At 36.8% G+C, this 22,120-nt stretch overlaps 2 protein-coding genes across 2 annotated transcripts in view; one reads left to right on the top strand and one right to left on the bottom strand.

Moving 5' to 3' along the window:
* Nampt (nicotinamide phosphoribosyltransferase) overlaps positions 1-22,067 on the top strand; it is a 34,224-nt gene extending 12,157 nt beyond the window's left edge. The window contains exons 4-11 of the mRNA XM_063238153.1: positions 891-1,019; positions 6,106-6,264; positions 6,648-6,784; positions 10,782-11,007; positions 12,700-12,819; positions 16,174-16,314; positions 17,532-17,666; positions 19,401-22,067. Coding sequence (XP_063094223.1) covers positions 891-1,019; positions 6,106-6,264; positions 6,648-6,784; positions 10,782-11,007; positions 12,700-12,819; positions 16,174-16,314; positions 17,532-17,666; positions 19,401-19,511 — 1,158 coding nt within the window. The 3' untranslated portion in view covers positions 19,512-22,067. The remainder of the gene's footprint in view (positions 1-890; positions 1,020-6,105; positions 6,265-6,647; positions 6,785-10,781; positions 11,008-12,699; positions 12,820-16,173; positions 16,315-17,531; positions 17,667-19,400) is intronic.
* LOC101788322 (tigger transposable element-derived protein 1-like) overlaps positions 16,805-22,120 on the bottom strand; it is a 107,112-nt gene continuing 101,796 nt past the window's right edge. The window contains exon 2 of the mRNA XM_063238161.1: positions 16,805-17,198. Coding sequence (XP_063094231.1) covers positions 17,089-17,198 — 110 coding nt within the window. The 3' untranslated portion in view covers positions 16,805-17,088. The remainder of the gene's footprint in view (positions 17,199-22,120) is intronic.

The raw sequence follows: 22,120 nt of genomic DNA, 5'->3' as shown, positions 1-22,120 counted from the left end.
TAAAATAATGAGTTAAGAGCCAGGCGCAGTGATGTATGCGTATAATCCCAGCACTCAAGAGGTTGAGACAGGAGGATCACTGTGAGTTCAAGGCCAGTCTGGGCTACATAGTGAGATCAAGACCAGCCTGCGCTATATGGTGAGATTTTGTCTCAAAAAACCAGAGAAAAAAATATTTAAAATTTTTTTTCCTCCTTGTTCATGGGTCTTTGCAAATCAGGTAATCACACCATGCTATGTAGTTGGCCAGAGCTTTTAGCTTATAGGCAAGGTGAGGAAGGTTCACTTTATGCCTGTTAGCATACCATGTAGCAAGAAACCCCTCAACCTAATTCAGGAGGGAACCTCTGACAGTAGTTAAGTCAGATTTGGGTGATGATTGCCAAGGCTCTGTGATTGGCCTGTCTCATGGTTGCAAGTCTACTACAAGAATAAAGACAACTCATTTAAGATTCTTCTGAAGGGATTTCCCACTTTTTTTTCTTTTGTTCTCTTACAGCAGTCCCTTATTTTATCCATCTTTGACCTGTGTTGAATAATGATAGTGTTGTTGGAATGTTCTTAGAATACAGTAGAATGAAATAGCCTTCCTTATTTTCTGAAAGGTGAGGGGAAAACAATTTCTGATCAGTTTGGAATTATGTGTCTCTTCTGTAGTTAAGTGTCTTTAGAAGAAACTCTTGACAGCATTAAGCGTAAAAATCAGCATCAGTGCCTAAATTGTTAATAATTGTAATTAACTTTAGGAAGCTAGGGATATTCTGACTAGATTATTGCTAACAATACAACAACATCTACAACTGCAATTTCTGTAAAAGCAAGTTCAGCTTCTGTTAGATGGGGAGAATATCCTGTGTTAAATGAAGGAATTCCTTGTTGTTTCCTACCAGAAATACGATGGGCATCTCCCTATAGAAGTAAAGGCCGTTCCTGAGGGCTCTGTCGTTCCCAGAGGAAATGTTCTCTTCACAGTGGAAAACACAGATCCAGAGTGCTACTGGCTTACAAATTGGATCGAGGTGAGTGACTCTTGCTATTGTTCTTTTTCTTAATAATAATTGATGATAAAAACCATAAATCAGAGGGTTGAGAATTTGCTAGTAATAAAACTAGATAGTCTTCTGCAATTTACTTACGTTTTCCAGCCCTCAGTTGCCTCATCTATAAAATGACAGTTGGACAGTTGAATCATTAGGATTCTTTCCAGTAAAGTCTAATGCTCTGTGATTTTATAAATCAAATTATTACTTTTCAAGCTCAGATAGCTTCTTTTTAATTTGTTTTAATTCTAAATTATTTTATCATAGAGCAAAATTAGGAAAATAGCAGAGGTATATTTTTGGTAACCTAAAAGACATTTTATGGATAGTACATTCCATTTAGACTAGAACCACATTGCTCCAACTTTTAATTACTACTTTTTTTTTTTTTTTTGTCTTTTTTCAGTTTTTATCGGTACCAGGGATCGAACTCACGACTGCCTGCTTGCAAGGCAGGTGCTTATGCTGCTGAGCTAAATCCCCAGCCCCTAATTACTACTTCTTTCTTCTCTGATCAGTTTAGATCCTGAGCTCTACTATCCAGTATTTTTCAGCTTCTCATCTAAATACAACCAAAATTGATGATTCATTACTATGTACTTTCTTTTTTTGAGACAGGCTGTCGCTTTGCAGTTGAGGATAGCCTTGAGCTCATTTTGTAGCTCACACTGGTCTCAAACTTGTAGCACTCCTCCTGCCTCAGCCTCCTGAGTGCTGGGATTGTTTACTTTCTAAATAAAAAAGAAGGGCATGTTCTGAGTTGTTGGTGCATTGCAAAGCAGATGTGATTTTCCCTACATGTATGCCTTAGGTAAACATAGGCTCCTTATACAGTCAGTCACACTGTGGTGACAGTCTACTCAGCTTCACAGCTGTGTGGTGTGGATTCTGTCTGTAACAGGAACGCCCTAGCAAGTGACTGTAGAAATACCACCTTTCTATCTGAGAGGTGTTTAGTTAGTTGTTAGAACTGACTCTAGTTCATTGATCAAAATAATTTATGTGGTAGAATAATACATTTAAGTTTGACTTCCAAAGAAAGACTGAAAAAAATTGGAAGAGTAACAGGTTGAAGAATATATTGAAGTACATATTGCTAAATATAGGAAATGTAAACATCATTATACACCTGTTAGACCATCAGTTAATAACAGGCTCAGGAAAAATGGACAGTTAACTATAATATTTTAAAATCATATATACTGTGTACTAAAACTTTGAATTAACTGAACTCAGTAAAAAATGTATGTTCTTATTTTTGTACTGGCAAATAATTTTGAAGGAATAATGTTACGAGTAGAGGAGTTTTGTTGTTGTTGTTGTTTTGATGGTACTGGGGAATGAACCCAGGACCTTACACATGTTAAACCTGTATTTCCCTCCCCTTCCCTGCCCTGGAGTCCTTACCCACATCCTCTAGACTAGTCTTTACCTTAAAATCCCAGAGAGCCTAAATAGGACGAACATGCATTATCTGCAGATTAACTTATTTTATTTTTAGTTCTCAAACAGGATTTCATCAGTTTTATCTCTTATGTCTAATTGGTTACCCTAAAGCAAATATTTTTAAGTCTATTACCGTTCCACCTTCATGTCTGAAAGTAAAGAAACAGTGACCTTCTGATATATTTTACTAAGAAACCATAAAAAATATATCAGATGTTTTAGACTGGTAGTTTAATTACTGAACCTAAATCCCAGAGAGAATAGATTTTGTTTAAAAAGTATGTATGTACCCTTGTTTTTAGTTGCTTATAATCAGAAACAATTTATATTGCCTTTACTATACACATGTATATTTATAAAAAATCACTTCGGTTCTAAGTAGGTATTTTTAATCCAGCATACAAGAATTTATGGTCTAGTACTATTCCTTGTGATGTAGTTTTTAATAGACCCTGTTTTTAAAAAAAAAAAACTTTTTTCTCTGAATGCACAGCTCCAGAATACTCATCTTCCTAATCACTTATCCTCTTTGGTGGGATGTTTTTGTGGGGGTAGAAGAAATTCATCATATTTTTATGAATTCCCAACCTTAAGGTTATACCCTTGTATTTGAAATCTGTTACCAGATCTCTGACACATTTGTTTACAAACTTGAAGCTATTCCTAATTTAAAATACTTTAAATTCTCATTCCCAGTTTATATTCAGTGTTATTAGTAACTATTTACTGATTGTTACTCACCTGACAGCAGTACAATTGAACTTTAAAACACAGTAGAATTACTGAATTTTGCTGTATTGTTGTTAGAAGAAACCTTACTCCTCCCATCAGATTTCAAAACAAGAGAGGCTAAGAGTTCTGCCAAAAGAAAAGAAAAGCAGATGATTTAAAAACGGTACGGCTGATGAAGTGTCATTTCACAGATGAGGAAACTAAGTCCCTTTAGGTGAGCAGACAGGTGAACAGTGGTGGAGGTACAAGCCTCTCCTGGACCACACCATTTCTCATCTGTGAATCCCTTATCTGCACATAGGCATTGTATGTAATGGACAGTTCTGAAAAGAAATTTATAGCTTCATTTACCTTAGTCTTAGTTTTCAGCTAAACTTTTACCTTATGTGGCAAATTGCTGTTCTGGAAACGTTTCCAACAAGGCCTGCTTCATCAGACCTTGGATTAACCCAAACTAACTTGCCTTTTTTTCCCTTGCTTACACCTACAGTGATCTTTTTAAAAGGGGAGTGATTTTGTTAAGAGTATAATTTAAGCTGATTTTGTTGGACTGTGGAAGGAAATGTGATGTGAAGGATCACTGTGTCTGATAGTTATTTCTCTCCTTCCCTGGCATTTTTCAAGGGGTAAGGTCAATCTTCTACCTTTATAACTCAACTAGAGTTTTTCACATTATGTTTTCTGTCTTTCTGACACGCCTACATAATACTGATATCTGAGTTGAATGAAAATGTAAGAATTGATAGAATTAAATTCAACACATGAATATTGAGTATAAGCAATGTACAGGGAAAAAAATGCTAAGCACAAAAATTAGCATAAGATTTGTCTCCATAAGAGCCCTGAGGGTCAGGTGATAATGTATTCTTAATTTACATCTAATGCCATGCAGAATTTATGCTGTGTGGGTACCAGAAAAATAAGTACGTTTGTCTAAAGAATTGTGAAACAGAAAAAACTAACTTTTAGTAAGAGGAGTATAGAGCTAAGGAAAAGCACAGTGTTTTTAGAATGACACATAATTCAGTGAGATCTGGAGTACAAAGCGTCAGAGGAGACAGAACTGAAGTGGTAAACTCCACGCACTTTCAGAAAGCCTCAGTTCTGTTTGAATTCACTTTCCTTACTTATGAACAGTAAATAGCCACTTAGGGCTTTTAAGGCATGATGCAGCCTGAGTAGCACTTGCATTAGGATGGTAACAAGTAGAAATATGAAGAATATCACAGAAGCTGAAGATTAGTAGGAGTAGGAAAATTATGGTCATTGGCAAAGGGATAAAATAGGAATTTCAGGAGCAGAATGGTCAGAGTGGAAGTGATTGGTTATAAAGCATTAGTTATGAATTTGATCAGCTTTGTGTAACAGACTACCCCAAAATTTAATGGCTTAACACAGCTGTTGTTTCTCATGAGTCTGCTGGCCACTAGTCTGTTTGGACAATAGCAGGGACTGCCTGGTCCCACTCATTGGCCAAAGCTTCTTCCTGGCATGTTAGTTCTAAGAAAATAACAGTGGATGCTTCACAATCTCTGGAAAGTGGGGTTTTGAAATCACACAGCATGATATCAGCCATATCATTTTGGGCAAAAACAAATCACAGAGATAGCCTTGAATCGAGGGTAAAGAAGTAGACTCTAGCTGTACTTCACCAGTCAGAGGGGTCCCACATTACAGTGTTTTTCTTTTTAAATAACCAGATTGCTGAGCAAGCCTAAGGTTAAATAATCTTTTTATTTGTTATTACTTGTTTTATTTACTGATTGCTTATCTGATATTTAGTAAAAGCTTATATTGTAAAATTTAAGAAATTGTCTTTTTTGATATAACTCAAACATGGTTATCATTTCACAGTTCTCTCTAAAAGTAGCTTTAAAGCTGCTTCTAATAACATAAGGTTTATAAAATAATGGTATAGAGTAGAGAAGTGAATTGCCAAGCCACAATAATTAAGGTGATTGCTGTAATTGAGCATTAAACTTTTGTTCTAGTTTCTTGGCAGCCAAGAAAAAAAAACTCAAATGATAAAGCAAGAATGGAGAAAATATGAACCTAGCATTTGTTATACGTCCTCATTTGAGAACTTGTAGCCGCTGGCATTACAAAATGAGACAGTTGGCCTGGGATATAGCTCACTGGCATAAGCGCCTGCCTGGCGAGTGCAGTGTCCTAAGTTCAGTTCCTGGTACAAAAAAATAAAATGAGACCTTGACCTTGTAGTTGCGTGATATGCAGAAATGTTTCATGCGATTTTCTTGTAATAAAACTAGTTAAAAACAATAATAAAGCATAACTCACTGAGTAGAGTTCTTTTATGCTAAGAATGAAGTATCTCAAGTATTTGATTTACAGTAGTCATATTAGATCCAAGATTACCCAGGTGAGGAAATGAGTAACTCTTTAAACCAGTACTGCTCCCAATGTGGCCCATAAACCAGTACTGTTTTGTGACTGGTTTGATTCAGGTCTACATTAAAGGAAGAAATTGAGAATAAGCTTTTAGACACTTGACAGTGTGCCATTACTTCCACATCAAATGTGATTATCAGTCTACAGCAGATTAAAAATTCTTTTTAAAAAATGGTCCTTCACCAGATCTTTCAGGATATTATTTGCCTTTCTGGAGCTTTAGTACAAACATGATAATTGAAGTTCTCCACTAACAGTGGTTTGGCATATCATCATCTTTGTTGCTGTTTTGAGAACTACACTGTGTATAGTGTCCAAAATGCACAAGTTATACATCCTGCTGTTCAGTCAAAACGTCTGATTGATACTTCCAACAGCGCAAAAGTGCAGGACATCTATCTGGGGAAAGCTAGGATTTTCCCCAGAAAGAGCCCTGTATTTTACGTGTTCATTTTTGTGGTTGATTTTGTTACTACAGACTATTCTTGTGCAATCCTGGTATCCAATCACAGTGGCCACAAATTCTAGAGAACAGAAGAAAATATTGGCCAAATACTTGTTAGAAACTTCTGGTAACTTAGATGGCCTGGAATACAAGCTACATGATTTTGGCTACAGAGGAGTCTCTTCCCAAGAGGTAAGTCACCTTGTTTAGTAATATGTGAATTGTTAATTACAGTAAAATGCTGAGAACCTACTATGTATTCGCCTCTGTTAAAGGTACTTGGGATATGTCCCAGTACTTTAGATAGTAGGTGAAGGGATGGATGGAGAAGCAGGAAAGTGGACATAGTAAACATATGAGATGCTAAGTAATACTACAGAGCAGGAAAGGCACGGTAAGGGAAGAGAGTGGAACCGTGCCTGGGCTAGGACACTTGCCACAGCAAGCTGCTTGTTACCTGGAGAGCTCTGAAGCTTCTCCTCTACTGGCTACCGGCAGTAATCCCCTCGCGGGCTTTGCTGAATGCCTACAATAGGGATTTTCACTTGTGGATTTTGGTTTATGTTGGTTTTCAGACTGCTGGCATAGGGGCGTCTGCTCACTTGGTTAACTTCAAAGGAACAGATACGGTAGCAGGAATTGCTCTGATTAAAAAATACTATGGCACAAAGGATCCTGTTCCAGGCTATTCTGTTCCAGCTGCAGAACACAGGTAAAATTCTATTTGTTTTTATCTTATTAACATTTATTTTCTAAAACTAATTTTTGTTTTCACTTTGGCATTGTAAGTCAGGGATGTTTGCAGAGCTGCAGAGCCAGGGCTGTGATAAAATGTTCCTGAAGTTAATGCTGAGGTAGTGCTGCATTTGTGCTTCATACGAAGAGTAGCCCCAGGAGATTCAGGGCTTTTACTCCCCTGATAGCGCAAGTTAGGTCTTTATTTTACAATGCTTTATTTGCAGTATTACCATCAACAAATTTGCTTCATTAAATTAAATCTGGAAGCACCATAAGTATTGGTTGCTTTTTTTTTTTTTTTTCCTTTTCCCTGCTTTTTCGCTTGCTCTCACGTGTCTGCCTGGAAACTAATCTGGAGCCCAGTCCTTTAGTTGTAAATGAGCAGGTAAGCCCTTTTGATGAAGAGTATTGAAATTGTTTCCTTATTTGCTGTTATTAAAGTAGAAGAAAACTATCATCTAGGCTGCCGCTGCTGTCAGCATAGAGTCCACTTGTATCAAAAGTACATGGAGTTGTTTTTTTAAATACATATCAACTTAAGACCATACGCAAGTGAAATAAATCAGACGTGCATGTGCATACATCGTTTCATCTCACTAGTGGGGGAAGCTGAGAGAAACTATACACATATATAAAAGGTAGTTAAGATAGTTATATTACTGATTTCTGTGGGCTCATTGTAGAGAAAGGTTTGCGCCAGTATTGTTCGGACTATTAAATGCAGATGTCTTGTACCCTGAGAAAGTGATACAAAGATAACAGTACACAGTGTAAGCACCATTGTTACCCCAATTACCGTGTTTTGAAATATTAGGGTTTTTGTCCTTTTTAAAAATAAAAAAAATTGTTAATGAGAAAAAAGATAAAAATACACGTCAAATCTTATTTCTGCTTCTTAAACATTAGTGTTTATCATAATAATTCAGAAATGTAAATTGAGTTCTCAATGAAAATTGCAGGGTGCTAAAATGAGCAGTGAGTTGAGAATGAAACTGAGATTTGTTATTATTCCTGATTCATAGTAATTAGCCAGCCTTCATCTGTAAGGCAATCTGCTGGACGCTATTAAACTGTGACCCACTCTTTAAGATAAAAATAGTGCACTAGTAACATTCTGCTCTATTGGCTAATGAACTTTTGTTAATGAGGTACAATTAAGGTACTAAAAAGACAAGGAGAGAAGGAGCCTATCCCACCATCAGGATCAAGAAAGGTTTTAGAAAGCCCATATGTGAAATCTTGACTTCTTGAAGGAATGATATAATTCAAGACAGATTTGGGTGATCATTCATCCTATGAATAATATTGATTGCATGTTTCCATGTGTCAGACCTTGTGATGAAGGGGGAGTGTGGGGATGTGTTCAGGGAATAACCATGGAAAGAGATTTTGTAGGGAACATAGAACATGGTTAATAAGAGCCTTCATACTCATTTTGACATCACGTGTTAACTGTGTGCACGTCATGCTAGCTTGTTCTTAATTAGACATCGTTGAAAGGGAGCAAGCCCTGAAGTTTTTGACCAAAGAAGTTATGGTTCCAGAGATACATTTTAAGAGAATATTTGATGGCAGGATAACCAATGAACTAAAAAAAAGAAAACACTGCAGTTAGGAAACTACAGCAGTTTTGAGGTGATGAGATCCAGAGCCAAGTGTCTGGGGACAGATAGAAAAAAGTAGATAAACATGGGCAGTGATTGAGGAGATGATCTCAGTTGGAGTTTGGTGGACAGTAGATGGAGCCAGCATGTGTGAGCACTGCTGTATTGGTGGAGCCTTGTTGAACACTGCTACACATAAGGTTCCAGACTAATGAACAGAAAAAATTAGAGCATTGTTAGCACATAAGCTTTGAGGTTATTTTTGCTTTTGACTTATGTGTATATACCTTTTAAGAATTTAGTGTTGATCCAATACTAGGCTTTTTGTTTCTAAGCCATAACATCAGTATGCCTTAAACCTGAGAATAAAGGTAGTATCATGTTCGGGGTTTTTGTGTTCAAATACAGAGGACACCGTGCAGCACAGGGCAAAAATTCATTTTCTTTTTGTGGTCCTATACTATGTATTATATTGAATTATTAATATATAAGAATGCTTTAGACATTCAAAAAACTGAAAGTTGAGAAATGCGAGTGACCTTACAGCTGACATCATGGGTGGCCTTGGGCAAGACCGTTATCTCTCTGCTCTTTGTTCCTCCATCCAGCCACTAAAAGAAGGAGGTAAAATTTAAAGCAGTCGTTTAATTTGTTGCTTGAAATTAGGAAAGTAGCATGGATTGAATTCATTTAATCAAACAGAACAAACATTTATGATGTCAATATAAAAATACTTTTAAATTTAAGAGTTACGTGTTACAGGGTTTTGCCGAGGAAGCCATGGGATATGTCTGTGGCCTCCTCCCTAATGAAGTAGCTCTGGAGCCAGGAAGACAAACTGAGTCACCATACAAACCCTGGAAACTGCAGGGGTATTTTTGCACACTTGGAGTCTTTCACACCGGAAGGGATTATAGAGGGAGACAAGTGCCCGGGTGAGAGCAGTAAGCAGTACCAACATTTAACAGGTTAGGTGGGTGGAGAGCACCACGTATGGGGAGATGGTTCCTAACCAGTGGGAAGGGAACTGCAATGTGTGAGAACTGCTATGACCGTGGAGAAGGCTCTTGTGCCATGGGAAAGCAACTCTAAATTTGAGGAATGGGGCTTCCTTTTGACGTGCAGGTGCTTGCATGAAGTCAAAAGCCAGTATCAAAGCCACTAGCAGCCAGTATAGGTTTTTTGTTCATTTGTTTGTTTGTTTTCTGAGCAAAGAATCTTGCCATGTAACTCAGGCTAGCCTTGAACTCATTGTGTAGCTCAGGCCAGGCCCAAACTCTCAGGATCCTCCTGCCTCTGCCTCCCATGTGCTAGGATTATGGGCATGTGCCACCATGCCCAGTGTATATAGTTTTTGCTATCAGTGAGTTTGAGGTGAATAGACCTTTTCTGGGCTTCAGACAAGGGCAGTGTCTTGGTCACTATTAAATCTTCAGAGTCCTGAAGTATACCTGCTCATTGCCATCTGCCACCATTTGAGAAAAGGAGTTTACTCCAGTCCTTTAGGAAAAAATTGTAAAAACTGGCAAATTCATTCATTATTGAGAATAGGCCAAAACTATAAAATTAATGGGGAGTAAAAGTTGATTAACACAAAGAAGTAGGAATTTTCAAACTCATTATTACATTTTATGAGACTTTTAAAATTATATTACATATTAATTAACCAACAGATACTTAAAATTACACATTAGGTAGCAAACTATTTGATAAATACCATTATTGAGGACTTTGGAAAAAATCACAGAAGCCTTTCTTGCCTAATACTGTTACCTCTATATAAACTGTCGTACTCTAGTTCTCATCTTAATTATGTTTTCTCAAACTGAACATCAAAAACTCCTGTTCCTTGGGCATGTATGAATAGTAATTTATAAGTGAAGTAACTGCCTGTTGCTGGCCATTTGAAGATATACCAGGCAAAGAGTTCGTTTTGACTATACACGAATGGTATAGTATAAACAGTTGCTTAAGTAATTGCCTTAAAGTGTGAGATTGTATAACGGAAAAAAAGACAAAATATGTCTATAGTATTGCTGGTGGATGGTTTCAGACCTTCACAGAAGGGAGTCAAGTGCTTGCAGTGCCTAGCAAAGTAGTGGGAGTATGTATTCTAACATGCTGGCTTCAGGTGTGGAAGGCAGGCAGAACTGCTGAAGCAGAATAAAGTAGTTCTAAAAATTCAGATTGGTCAAGCGCTAGTTTGGTCAGAAGAATCTGTTTTCCTTTTGGTGTGCATCCATTAAACTCACTCACCTCTGTGATGTCAATGATGCAGCATAGTGAACATAAGATGCAGTAAACAGTGCTTTAGGAATAGATAATGTACCTGCCTAAGTAAATCTGTATTTTTATTTTGTTTTCTAGTACGATAACAGCTTGGGGGAAAGACCATGAAAAAGATGCTTTTGAACATATAGTAACACAGTTTTCATCAGTGCCTGTATCTGTGGTCAGCGATAGCTATGACATTTATAATGCATGTGAGAAAATATGGGGTGAAGATCTAAGACATTTAATACTGTCAAGAAGTACAGAGGCACCATTAATAATCAGACCTGACTCTGGAAATCCTCTTGATACTGTATTAAAGGTAAATTTTAATGTGTAACTTGATTATTAAAATGCCTACAGACCAGCTGCATTAACACTGCTCTTAACTTCATTTATACACACACCATGTCAGACTTTCTCAGGTAATCTCCTTATTCTTTAGAATTACAGCCTAGAGAAATAATAGGTTTGCCCAAAGTCACACATTAATAGCAAAGAAAACATACAAAAAAATTGAGGATATTTATAAACTTGTCAAACAGATGAATACTACTGAATGTATACTTTCTTAACTCCATACCTTCAAAATTAATAGTCACCAAGTTTATTGTGGTTTGTTTTCTTCAATCACAAGTCCTTGTTAAATTTTCAAAGTTGTTAGTACAGAAAATACATGTTCAGGGTTATATGAAATAAGTAACCCAGAAATACTTTGCAAGTAGTGGCTCTTTAGAAGTGGTGTTGATTCTTAACACAGCAGTCCGTGCTGCATTGTTTTGTGTTGTGGACTTGATTTGCCTTCTTCAAAAGGCAGTAATCGGAAGATTAATTGATACTTACTGTTACAAAAATACTGTGTGAATTGCTTCCATTAAGATGTGTCATCTGATCGCATTTAAAAAAAAAAAAAACCTGTGATGAATCTAAAATTGCCTCTTGTAAAAAGAAAACACAGAGGCACAGAGAGGTTAAAGTGACTTGATCGTTCACATGAGTGATGCAGGGCCCCAGTGTAGGTCTTCTGACTGCATCCGTCACTCTTCACCACTGTGCCACACCTAAAATTACCCTTTAAGAAGAGGGGACAGACAAAGCCTTTCTGATGGCAAATGGTAGGCTAACTTGCAGGTCTTGTCAGACCCTGAAATAGCTGGTTTTAACAAACAAAATGCCACATTTTTACTATCTAAAAATTGTACACTACCAACCACAGTTAACAAACTTAAGTCACTTACGGAATTGTCTCGTGGTTGGAATCCTGTCAGTTTATTTAGGAAAAGGAAATGGTTCTTAGGAAAGGGACACGTCTTGTAGGCCTTTTTTATCTGACTGTTTTCCATGAAATTTTAAATGTGTTTTAAGTAATTCAGCTGCTATAAACTTTCATTGGTGAACGAATGAGCAGGCTGATTTGCATATTCTGCAGTTTGATTTCAGCAGAAGAAAGGAGAACGAGCAGTTATGTGATGATACATATTTCATTTCTGGCTTTGTTTCCTTGAAGTTTTTTATTTAAGTGGACTTGAGTTTTTATGTGAGTTGGACATAAGCAGAATAAAGGCAAATCAAAAGTACAGTCATTATTTTAAATCATACTTTAAAATGTCCTAATTTAAGAATTTTTTTAATCCTTGTAATTTCAAATTTGCAAAGGAATAAACAGGTTTTAAGTCAGTTATGTTATAAATTGACTTCCTATAAATAGCATGCCTGACATAATTTAAAGGAATTGAAATCAAACTTTATACAATCTGGGGCTGGAGATTTAGCTCAGCGGCATAAGCGCCTGCCTTGCAAGCAGGCAGTCGTGAGTTTGATCCCCAGTACCAATAAAAATAAAATTAAAAAAAAAAACTTTACACAACCTTATACATAGTATTATGTAATTTTTTAAGTAATTGAACAGTTGAATTGATTTTTGTATTTACATGATTAACAAAGTAAAACGTTAATTTTTGAAAAACTTTTTTCCAGTTTCAGTTATTTGTGTTATGTGTGTTTTTTCATACAGGTTTTAGATATTTTAGGTAAGAAATTTCCTGTCACTGAGAACTCAAAAGGCTACAAGTTGCTGCCACCTTATCTTAGAGTTATTCAAGGGGATGGAGTAGATATTAATACCTTACAAGAGGTATGTGTTTTATTAAACGTTTCAGAAAGGGAATCCTTATATTTAAGCTCTTTATTAACTTGACAAACAGTACATTAATCTGAATACAACTGTGGGGTTTAAGTGTCTGTAGTGGTACATTTAAAAATAGTAAGTTGAGCATGGTAGTGCACACCTATAATCCCAGCACCCGGGAGGCTGAGGCAGGAGGATCACTGCCTGGGCTACAAAATGAGTTCAAGGCCATCCTGAACTGCATAGTGAAACCATGTCTCAAAATAGTCAAGTATACTTGCTTCTCATTGAATGCCTTGGATAATGCTTCTAAAGATGTCTCACATCTTTAGAACCACAATGAACCACAATGTCAAGAAGTATTCCTCTAATACAAGACAAAAAGTTAACATAGATCCAAATTAAAATTGGATTATATTAATGGGTGCCTTTTCAGAAGTTATAAAATGGTTTGTCACCTCTTGTAAATTAAGCATTGACTGTCATCAGCAATTTTGTTAGATTTAGTCAAGTGGTATATTATACTGTCTCTAAGTTTTGCCTCTTTTGGCAAGTTTTGAAATAAGCTTTTTAAGAGCTCTAATTTCATTTTAACTAATACTTTAAATATTCTATAAAAATTAAGAATATCACTAACATAATATGGATGCTGTGCTATTGTAAACCTCTGGCATTTTGATGTATCCCAGGCCACATGACAAAAAGCTGTATAACAGTTCATCAGAGGATTTTCTGTTTGAAAGAGATTAGTGTGGTTAAAATCAGTACCCAAATTATAATTTCCCAAAATTTAATTTAAAAAGAGCTCTGATGTGTCATAAACTATTTCTGTGATGATGTGCTCTTGTAGAATTCCAAAGTGGGATTCTGGAGTGAACCTCTGTTACAATAACAGAAATGAGATTTCTTCCACCAACTCCCGGACTGTCTTAGTGTCTCCAAGACACCGGGTGTTGGGACATTAGGGTCTTTCATACGAAAAAGAAAGCAGAAATGAAAGTTTGTAACGAAGAGCTGGAGACCCTTTTCATTTCCCCACCCTTGCTTTTAAAGTAAATTTTGAGAATACATGTACATTTTTAAAGTTGGAAATCAGCTTAAGTTTGACTTACTTTTTATCCACACAAACAGAATGAATGCTGAGACGCATACTCTTAGCACCGATGAACTCTTTAAGTAGGACAGTCAGAACTGAAGTTTTGTGTTAATGCAAGCACACTTACGGGAAATCTGAAGAGTCCATTGATTAACCCAGAGGCTAAACTTGTTTCTTCATATTGGAAGTCAGAAAATGTATATTTTTAGAAGTAAAATAATTCTCTTAGCAATTTTGCTTTGTACATATGCTACATTAGATGCCTTGATTTGGACAAAATGAAGAATCTCATTTATTTGAAACAACTGTGCTCTTGCTTTGACTGTCACCTTCACATAGACTTCACTATTCCCAGTCTCCCTGGTGACATTCCCAGTTTCTGTGTTCCATTGTGTACCAGAATGAACCCGTTCATTTAGGAAAGGAGACAAAAATCCCTTTCATATTAGACAAAATTCAAAGTGGTGTCTTCTCTGTCTGACTGATAGGGCTCAGGCTCTGTGGAAGTCACTGGAGCATCTCTATTGGAATGGTTCTTCAGTTCCATTAAAATAGCATTGAATTCTCAGAGTTAGCAAGGAAAGAGTTCTTTGAATTCCAATGTTTTGAATTTTTTCTTCCTAAGCCTAATTATATGTTAATATTTTATGTATAGGACAATTTTTTTTTCCTTCCATACCTATCCTACATTATATTCCTGGAACCCTTTTTCCTACATTTCTTGGAAATTTCCCCTAAGCATCCCAACTTTGGTCTAGAGACTTATTAAGAGTTACTGGTTTAATGTGTATGTTTTAAAATCAAATATACATATTTTGTATATCTCCCAAAAAAATATACTGCAGAAGCTGTTGTACACTGTAACATGATTTAAATGAATGGTTGTTATAAAAAAAATTAAATTCTAATGATATAATGTGGTTCCTCAGTTAGATATTTTGGGTATAAAATACAAAAACATTCACAAGAATAGTGCCTAAGAATGGTATTTTGTCAGTTCATGTCTAATCAGATTCCCTTCTGTTTGTATAAATGTCATTGAATAATTTTCCCTAGTTAGAATTACCCATTAACAGAAAAATTCACGTCAGCTCCAACATGACATAACCATTTATAAGTTAGTGAAGAAACTTGTCCAGAAATATAGTGACATAGTAGGTGACACTGTTACCATCTCTCATTACGGAGCTTCTGAAGCAGATCTAAAATCAGGTGATAGATCTGAAGCTATTTTCTTTGAATCTACTCAAACCATTTTATTCTCCATCTGTTTCCCTTTCTTTCCCTCCCTTTTTCAACTTTACTCTGCGTTTCTTTCCCATATTGAAATTCATTGTGTTCAGTCCTGTCAGTATGAAATCTGTGTTCAGGGGCCTTAAGTTCAGGCACAGTAGTAAGGTGAGATGGAATGGTATACAACCTAAACTTCAGGAGTTACTTTAAAATAAATTGGATGTGTTTCCATATTGATTCTTCTACTTAAGGAAGATGTATTCTAGGACAAGAAAGAATTAGAATTTTAAAATGAGGCTGGATTGTTCGGTGTATGTCACTTCAAATAATTCTGTTGAACAGCAGAATCTTGTGTCACACAAATCTCTGTAGCTAGCTAAAGAATCATTCTCCCAAAAATACCCAACAGTAAATCTCGAGCATCTGCCTGTAATCTTGTTTATGGCACTGGAGCACCAGCCAGAGTAAAATGACTACCAGTGTCACACTTGTTGATGTAGGAAAGAAGATTGTGTTTTATTTTGCCACTAATAATCAGTGACCTGCATGTCCATTTCCAGCAGTGTGCAGTGTGACCTGTAGCATGGTGTGGCTATATTGTCACGGGCTAGTGAATAGAGTCATTCCTGGAGTCTGTTTATTGGCCCCAGTGTATTTGGTGCTGGCATTTGGGCAATAACTGAAGGAGGTGGATGAGAGACGTTGACTCAAGTTACCTTAGATATTTATAGGCAAGTTCCTCATTCTCCAAACCCAACCATAATGACAGCAACAACACATTCGGCAACTGTGTGTGCAGTCCCCTCCTTCCATGCATGTCCATCTCAGGATGCCTTTTTTGGGGCAAATGGGTCTTTAGCATATGTGAGCATTAAATGGGTCTTTTTAAAAATGTGAATTATAACTGTAAGCCTTACACATCCCCTTGTTGACTGTTAACAGCTCTGGGATGCTTCATTAATGTTGTCCTTTGAAATGAACCTTTGTCCTCTCCCAGATTACTTAGGTTTTGTTTTGTTTTAATACTCTAGATTGTAGAAGGCATGAAACAAAAAAGGTGGAGCATTGAAAATGTTTCCTTTGGTTCTGGTGGAGCTTTGCTACAGAAGTTAACCAGAGATCTCCTGAATTGTTCCTTCAAGTGTAGCTATGTTGTCACCAATGGCCTTGGGGTATGTCTTTGAACTTTTGCTCCTGTTTAGCAACTTCTTTCTGTATCTGGATAGATGGAGAACACTTACTAACAGCAGTAGTCAAAAGATAATATGTTCCTGGACTATTAATGTGTTTTCAGGTACTCATGACCTTGACCTGGAAGCATGGGAAGGAAGCTGTTAGTTATAACATGATGAAGGGAGAAAAGAGAGACTTGGAAAACAGAAAAACAGTAAAGTGAAAGATTATTTAAGAGATAGGTCATTCATTTGTCACTGCTTCAGATTTGAGTAGGAATGTCCGCTAACTTAGTTATCCCGTATCAAAGATAAGCAAGCCTGTAACCACTTCTAGGAAATGCAGTGTTAATTCTGAGTGTGATAGCAAAGTCATGTTCAGTAGCATAGCACAGTGAGGCAGCTAAACAGTCCCCCTGGTCTCCATAGTGCCCCCAAGCCCAGTCCTGGAGTCAAACCTGGGTCCACCCGACTGAGTCATAGCCGGAGCCCTTTTCCTCTGTTTTTTATTTCAAAACAGGAAGTCACTTTTAAGTTGCCAGGGCTGGGCTTGAACTTGAGGTCTTTCTGCATCAGCCCCGCAGTGTCCTAGGGTTATAGCATGTCCCACAGCACCCAGCTGTGCCGTAGCCTGTTGCGGGTGTGGAGTCAGAGTCCGTAAGCAGTGAGCAGGAAGCTGAGGACGCTGAGGAAGACCGGGGTCGGTCTCCCTCCACTCCACTCCGGATCTGCCCTGGGAGAGTCTCGGGGCTCGCTCGGCTCACTGCTCCCTTCTCATTCCACCGTCACTGCTGGCTGCGTCCACCGTGTTTGCTCTCCTGCCTTGTGATCTTGAAACATTCTGCTCTCCTCAGGTTCTCCACAGTCTTTTCCTTCCCTAATACCTAGATAACGTAAAGTAACGACACGGAAAGGTTATGAAATAGGAAAGCCTCTACTGTGCAATACTCTCTTTCCATCTTTAACTTTTCTTTCTTTGCAATAGCATGTGTGTACTAAGTATCCATTTAAAATTATTACATATTTTTACATATTACAGTACAATAAATGTCACATGTTAAAATTTTCAAAGATGTCTTACAAGTGGACTGTATGTTTATATGTGTCTATATTTATGTGTAAATACACATAAGTATGTATGTGCTTTCTTTGCAAGTGGGTAGTGAATATTTCTCGATTAATGTTCTTTTTCTCTATCTTTCTTAAATGCATATCAGATTAATGTCTTCAAAGACCCAGTAGCTGATCCCAACAAAAGGTCCAAAAAGGGCCGATTATCATTACATAGGACACCAGCAGGGAATTTTGTTACTCTTGAGGAAGGAAAAGGAGACCTTGAGGAATATGGTCAGGTATGTATCTGTACTGATTGGTTTTTGTGGTAGTTGATTGTCTCTCCAAATTAATAATGAGGTTTTTGTATTTTTTTAAATTGCTTTCAGAACTGTTTTATGAAGTAATTTCTTAATAGCATTGAATTCTATTGGTTTTCTTTAATCTCATTACATTTTTTTCTTTCTTTCTTCCCTTTTATTCATTTATTTATTTATTTATTTATTTTAGAGGCTGGCCTTGAACTCACTGCGTAGTCCATATTGACCTCGAACTCATGGCAGTCCTCCTGCCTCAGCCTCCCAAGTGCTAGGATTACAAGCATGTGCTACAATACCCAGCCTGGTCTCATTATATTCTTCTAACAATTCTTTGAGCTAAAAAAGGCAAATTATGTTACCCTAGTGTAAAAATGAGAGGACAGGATAAATTGTTTTAGATTACATGACTAATAGTGATACCTTAATCTAGCTTGCTGATTCAAATCAACTGAATTGGGGGGGAAAAGTGTGTATAGTTCTAAGGTAGTCTACATACTCTGCCATTTTAGTTTCTCTTTGTGTATTCAAAAATTATGAACTTCTTGGTTTGTAAGTCACATAATCGGAAAACTGATTTTTACAGGGATACTATAAATACGCATGTTCTCAGAAAAGTTTATACTGAAAAAATACATGAATATCTTATATTTTTTATTATGCCAGATTTACTGCTTATAACAGGATGCTTTTAGTATATTTTTTAAATTTTAGAACCAAAATTAATGAAATAATGTTTATCTTTAATGAAAATAAATTTGTAAATCAAACTTTTAAAATTAATCTCTTTACATAGCAGTTCTTTAAATAGATTTGGCTTAACTATGACAGCTACCAAAATTTTGCTGAATAAATTTCTCATGTGTGCTAATTACTAGAGACTCAGTAAAAGTAAAAGCTTCAGTGTGAATCCTGCACTGGAACACCTGCTGTAACAGTCTTTGTACAATTAGGTAGGCATTCTGATTAAAGCGTAGGAACCAGCATTCCTGTTTAAACAGGAATAGGTTACGTTTAGATTTATGGGAGGAAAATGCTACAACTAATCGAAAGCAGTGCAGTGACAGAGATACTAGACCATGTTGTGTGTACCTTCAGACTAGATGGGACATTGAAATTATCTGTGTTGGATTTTTTTAAAGAGAAACCAGAGGCAGCTAACTCTTTAGGGAAACAGGAGTAGCTTTACCTGATCCAAAGTGAATCTGGTCCTTATTCTCTATCTGGTTACCTTTATCTGATGGAGTGGATTACATTTATCAGTGACTTCGAAGGATACAGAGTGCATGAGATGGAAATCGCCACCTGTGTTTCTGTTTGAGGTTTGGTTTTTGTTTGGTGTTTTTAGGTTAAAGTTTAGTGACTAGCAAATTTATTAAACTCGGGAGTTGACAGGTTTCATCAGTTTTGAGTCTGTTGGCCAGAAAAGAGGGAAGTTTGACCGTGGCAGGGCTTGTCTTGCTGTCTGTCAGTGTTCACAGTGAGTCTCAGTTCTCCTAGGCAAACACACTTGCAGGTCAGAAGAAAATCGTTTGCTTAACTAACTCCATTGTTTAGGGGAGTTAGCTTAAGAATATAATCCTTTAACAATCTTAGAATATTGTTAAATTGAGCACCTTTAGCATCTGTATTTGACTAGTTAGATAAATTTGTTAAAACATGATTCACATATTTGGTTTGATGATCTCTTTAATCATTAAATTTACGTTTCTGCAGGATCTTCTCCATACTGTCTTCAAGAATGGGAAGGTAACCAGAAGCTATTCCTTTGATGAAGTAAGAAAGAACGCACGGCTGAACATCGAGCTGGAAGCAGCGCCTCACTAGGCCGGGTCCCGTGGCTGGGTGCGTGTTCTTGCGCGCGCCTGTGTGAGCGTATGTAGTACATAATGTGTATTGTACAGCAGTGTGGGGTTTCGCTGTGTTTTATGATACCTTACAGCCAAATTATTTGTTGGTTTATGGACATAACTGCCCTTTTTTTCTTTTGTTTGCAGTACTTAGGTGATCTCAAATTAGGCAACACACATAACCATTGTGAAAGATTAATGCTAAAGTCAGCTTTTTAGGGCCCTTTGCCAATAGATAGTAACTCAATCTGGTATTGATCTTTTCACAAGTAACAGAACCAAGACACTTTTATATATAACTAACGATCACATAAAACAGATTTGCATAAAATTATCATGATTGCTTTATGTTTATATTTAACTTGTATTTTTGTACAAACAAGATTGTGTAAGATATATTTAAAGTTTCAATGATTTAACAGTCTTTCCAACTTTTCATGATTTTTATGAGCACAGACTTTCAAGAAAATACTTGAAAATAAATTACATTGCCTTTTGTCCATTAATCAGCAAATAAAACATGGCCTTAACAAAGTTGTTTGTGTTATTGTACAATTGAAATTATGTCAGGACGTACCCTATAGAACTACTAACCGCACTGCCCCTTGTAGAATTTGTATTGATCGTTCTACATCTGAGACAATGACGGCTCTCACTGGAGTGTCTGGCACTGTGCCGTTACATACCCTGGTCATTGTGTTGTACAGTGAAATGCCAAATTTGAAAGGCCTGTACTACAGTTTTATATGTCAGATATGCCTGTGGCTCTAATATGCACCTCAAGATTTTAAGGAGATAATGTTTTTAGAGAGAAATTCTGCTTCCGCTATAGAGTATATACATAAATGTAAAATACTGACAGAAGCGGAAGCAGTGTATTTTAAAGCAATTATACTTCTGAATTTATTTTTCATATTCTATAGTTGGTATGACTTAAATGAATTAACTGGAGTGGGTAGTGAGTGTACTTATTTTAAATGTTTTGATTCTGTTATATTTTTCATTAATTTTTTAAAAAATTAAATTGGATATTAAATTGTATGGATATCCTTTATTAATTTTAAATTGAATTTTTAAGTAACTGCTCAAGCAAGTGCTTAGATGAGGATAAATTATTCCTGAGGAAAGCACGATGACGAGCGTTGGTAGAACCGAAGGGGAGAACTCACGTGTGGTCTGTCAGTGTGCTAGGGGCCGCCAGTGGTGCTGCCCACTGGCCGCGGCTGGTGGGCCGCGCCGTGTTTCCAGCAGCTGCCTCCTCGTACGACCACAGAAGCTGAGGCGCTGCAGCAGAGACCGTGTGACCCCGAAAGCCTGAGATGTTTCCAGTGCGTCCTTTTACACAGATTTATGCAAGCAGGCGCCTGGCCCGGTGCTCAGAGCAGAGGAGTGTGCCGTGAAGAGAAGTGCTGGGCTTCGGGAGGGAGGGAAGGAAGGAAGCTTGCTATGCAATGTGGCGTTCTCTCTTTCCCTTTAAGAAGCTACTACTAGGCAACCGGTTTAGAAAAGCTTAATATGATACTAGTGAGGATGAAATTTTAAAAATTGAAAAGCCATAAATCATCTCTCTTAAAGTTACATAAGAAAATGTTTTATCACTGGAGTAATTTAAAGATAGGTGAGTTAATGACTGTCTAAGCAGCATTAGAAAGAACATAAGTTCATCCATGATAGAAATAATTTAAGCTTTTTTTAATGTACATAAATAAACACTAGTAGTAAAAAGATATCTTTCTTCCTGAAAAGTGCTAAGGGGTTTACAGGGAAACTCTGTTGCCAATACCAACTTTGATGACCACCATAATTTTGTCCATGTTTAAACATTGGAATTATACTACAGCAGTATTCTTAGTGTTCTATGAATTCTAGCAGCTCAGGGTATCTAAGGGAATTTTGTCTTGAAACTTGCAGCGAATGGTAAAAGCTACACATCTGTGTACGTAACTATAGATCAGAAGGTAGAGTATCTATTAGCGGTAAGCCACTTGATACTAATTCTGAATTTCTGAATGCACACTTAGTATTTGGCCATCCCCGTTCTGAGCACCAAATGGTTCAACATGAATGCCAAATAGGACTGGTTTGGTTACCTTTAAGTCGCCTAACTCTTCCTGACAGAAGTACGTGAATTTCAGTCAGTAGATCTATAGTTGACACTAATTAATCCCTCTCAACTCATCATTTTAAATAGAAGGTAGGCTTTCTGTGTTAAAATTCTTAATTTATTTGTACCCTATACTTAAATGGTTCTTATGATTATCCCTTATTTCCTTTCTTGAAATAAATTGTTATGAAAAAAATTTTATAATGCAATTCATCTTGGTTAACTAGAAAGAAAAAAACTGCAAGGTATTTATTGTTCTGTTTACCATAATTTAGAACTCACATTAAACTAGTGTTTTGTAGTTTTACATTCCTTTTTAACCCATTCGGTGGAGAATGTCAAATCTTCTCCCGAGCTGTATGTTAAATCAATCCTGATATGTACTCAACATCAAAGATAAACATGTAATAAACATGGAAATAAAATTCAGCTCTGGTAGTGAAATGTTAAATTTGATTGTGTGCTTCAAATAATACCATCTC

Source organism: Cavia porcellus, unplaced genomic scaffold, assembly GCF_034190915.1.
Source record: "Cavia porcellus strain 051 isolate PalLab524CR breed Dunkin Hartley unplaced genomic scaffold, mCavPor4.1 scaffold_2, whole genome shotgun sequence".
In the NCBI taxonomy this organism is placed as follows: Eukaryota; Metazoa; Chordata; class Mammalia; order Rodentia; family Caviidae; genus Cavia; species Cavia porcellus.
This window is presented reverse-complemented; position numbering and strand designations above follow the sequence as displayed.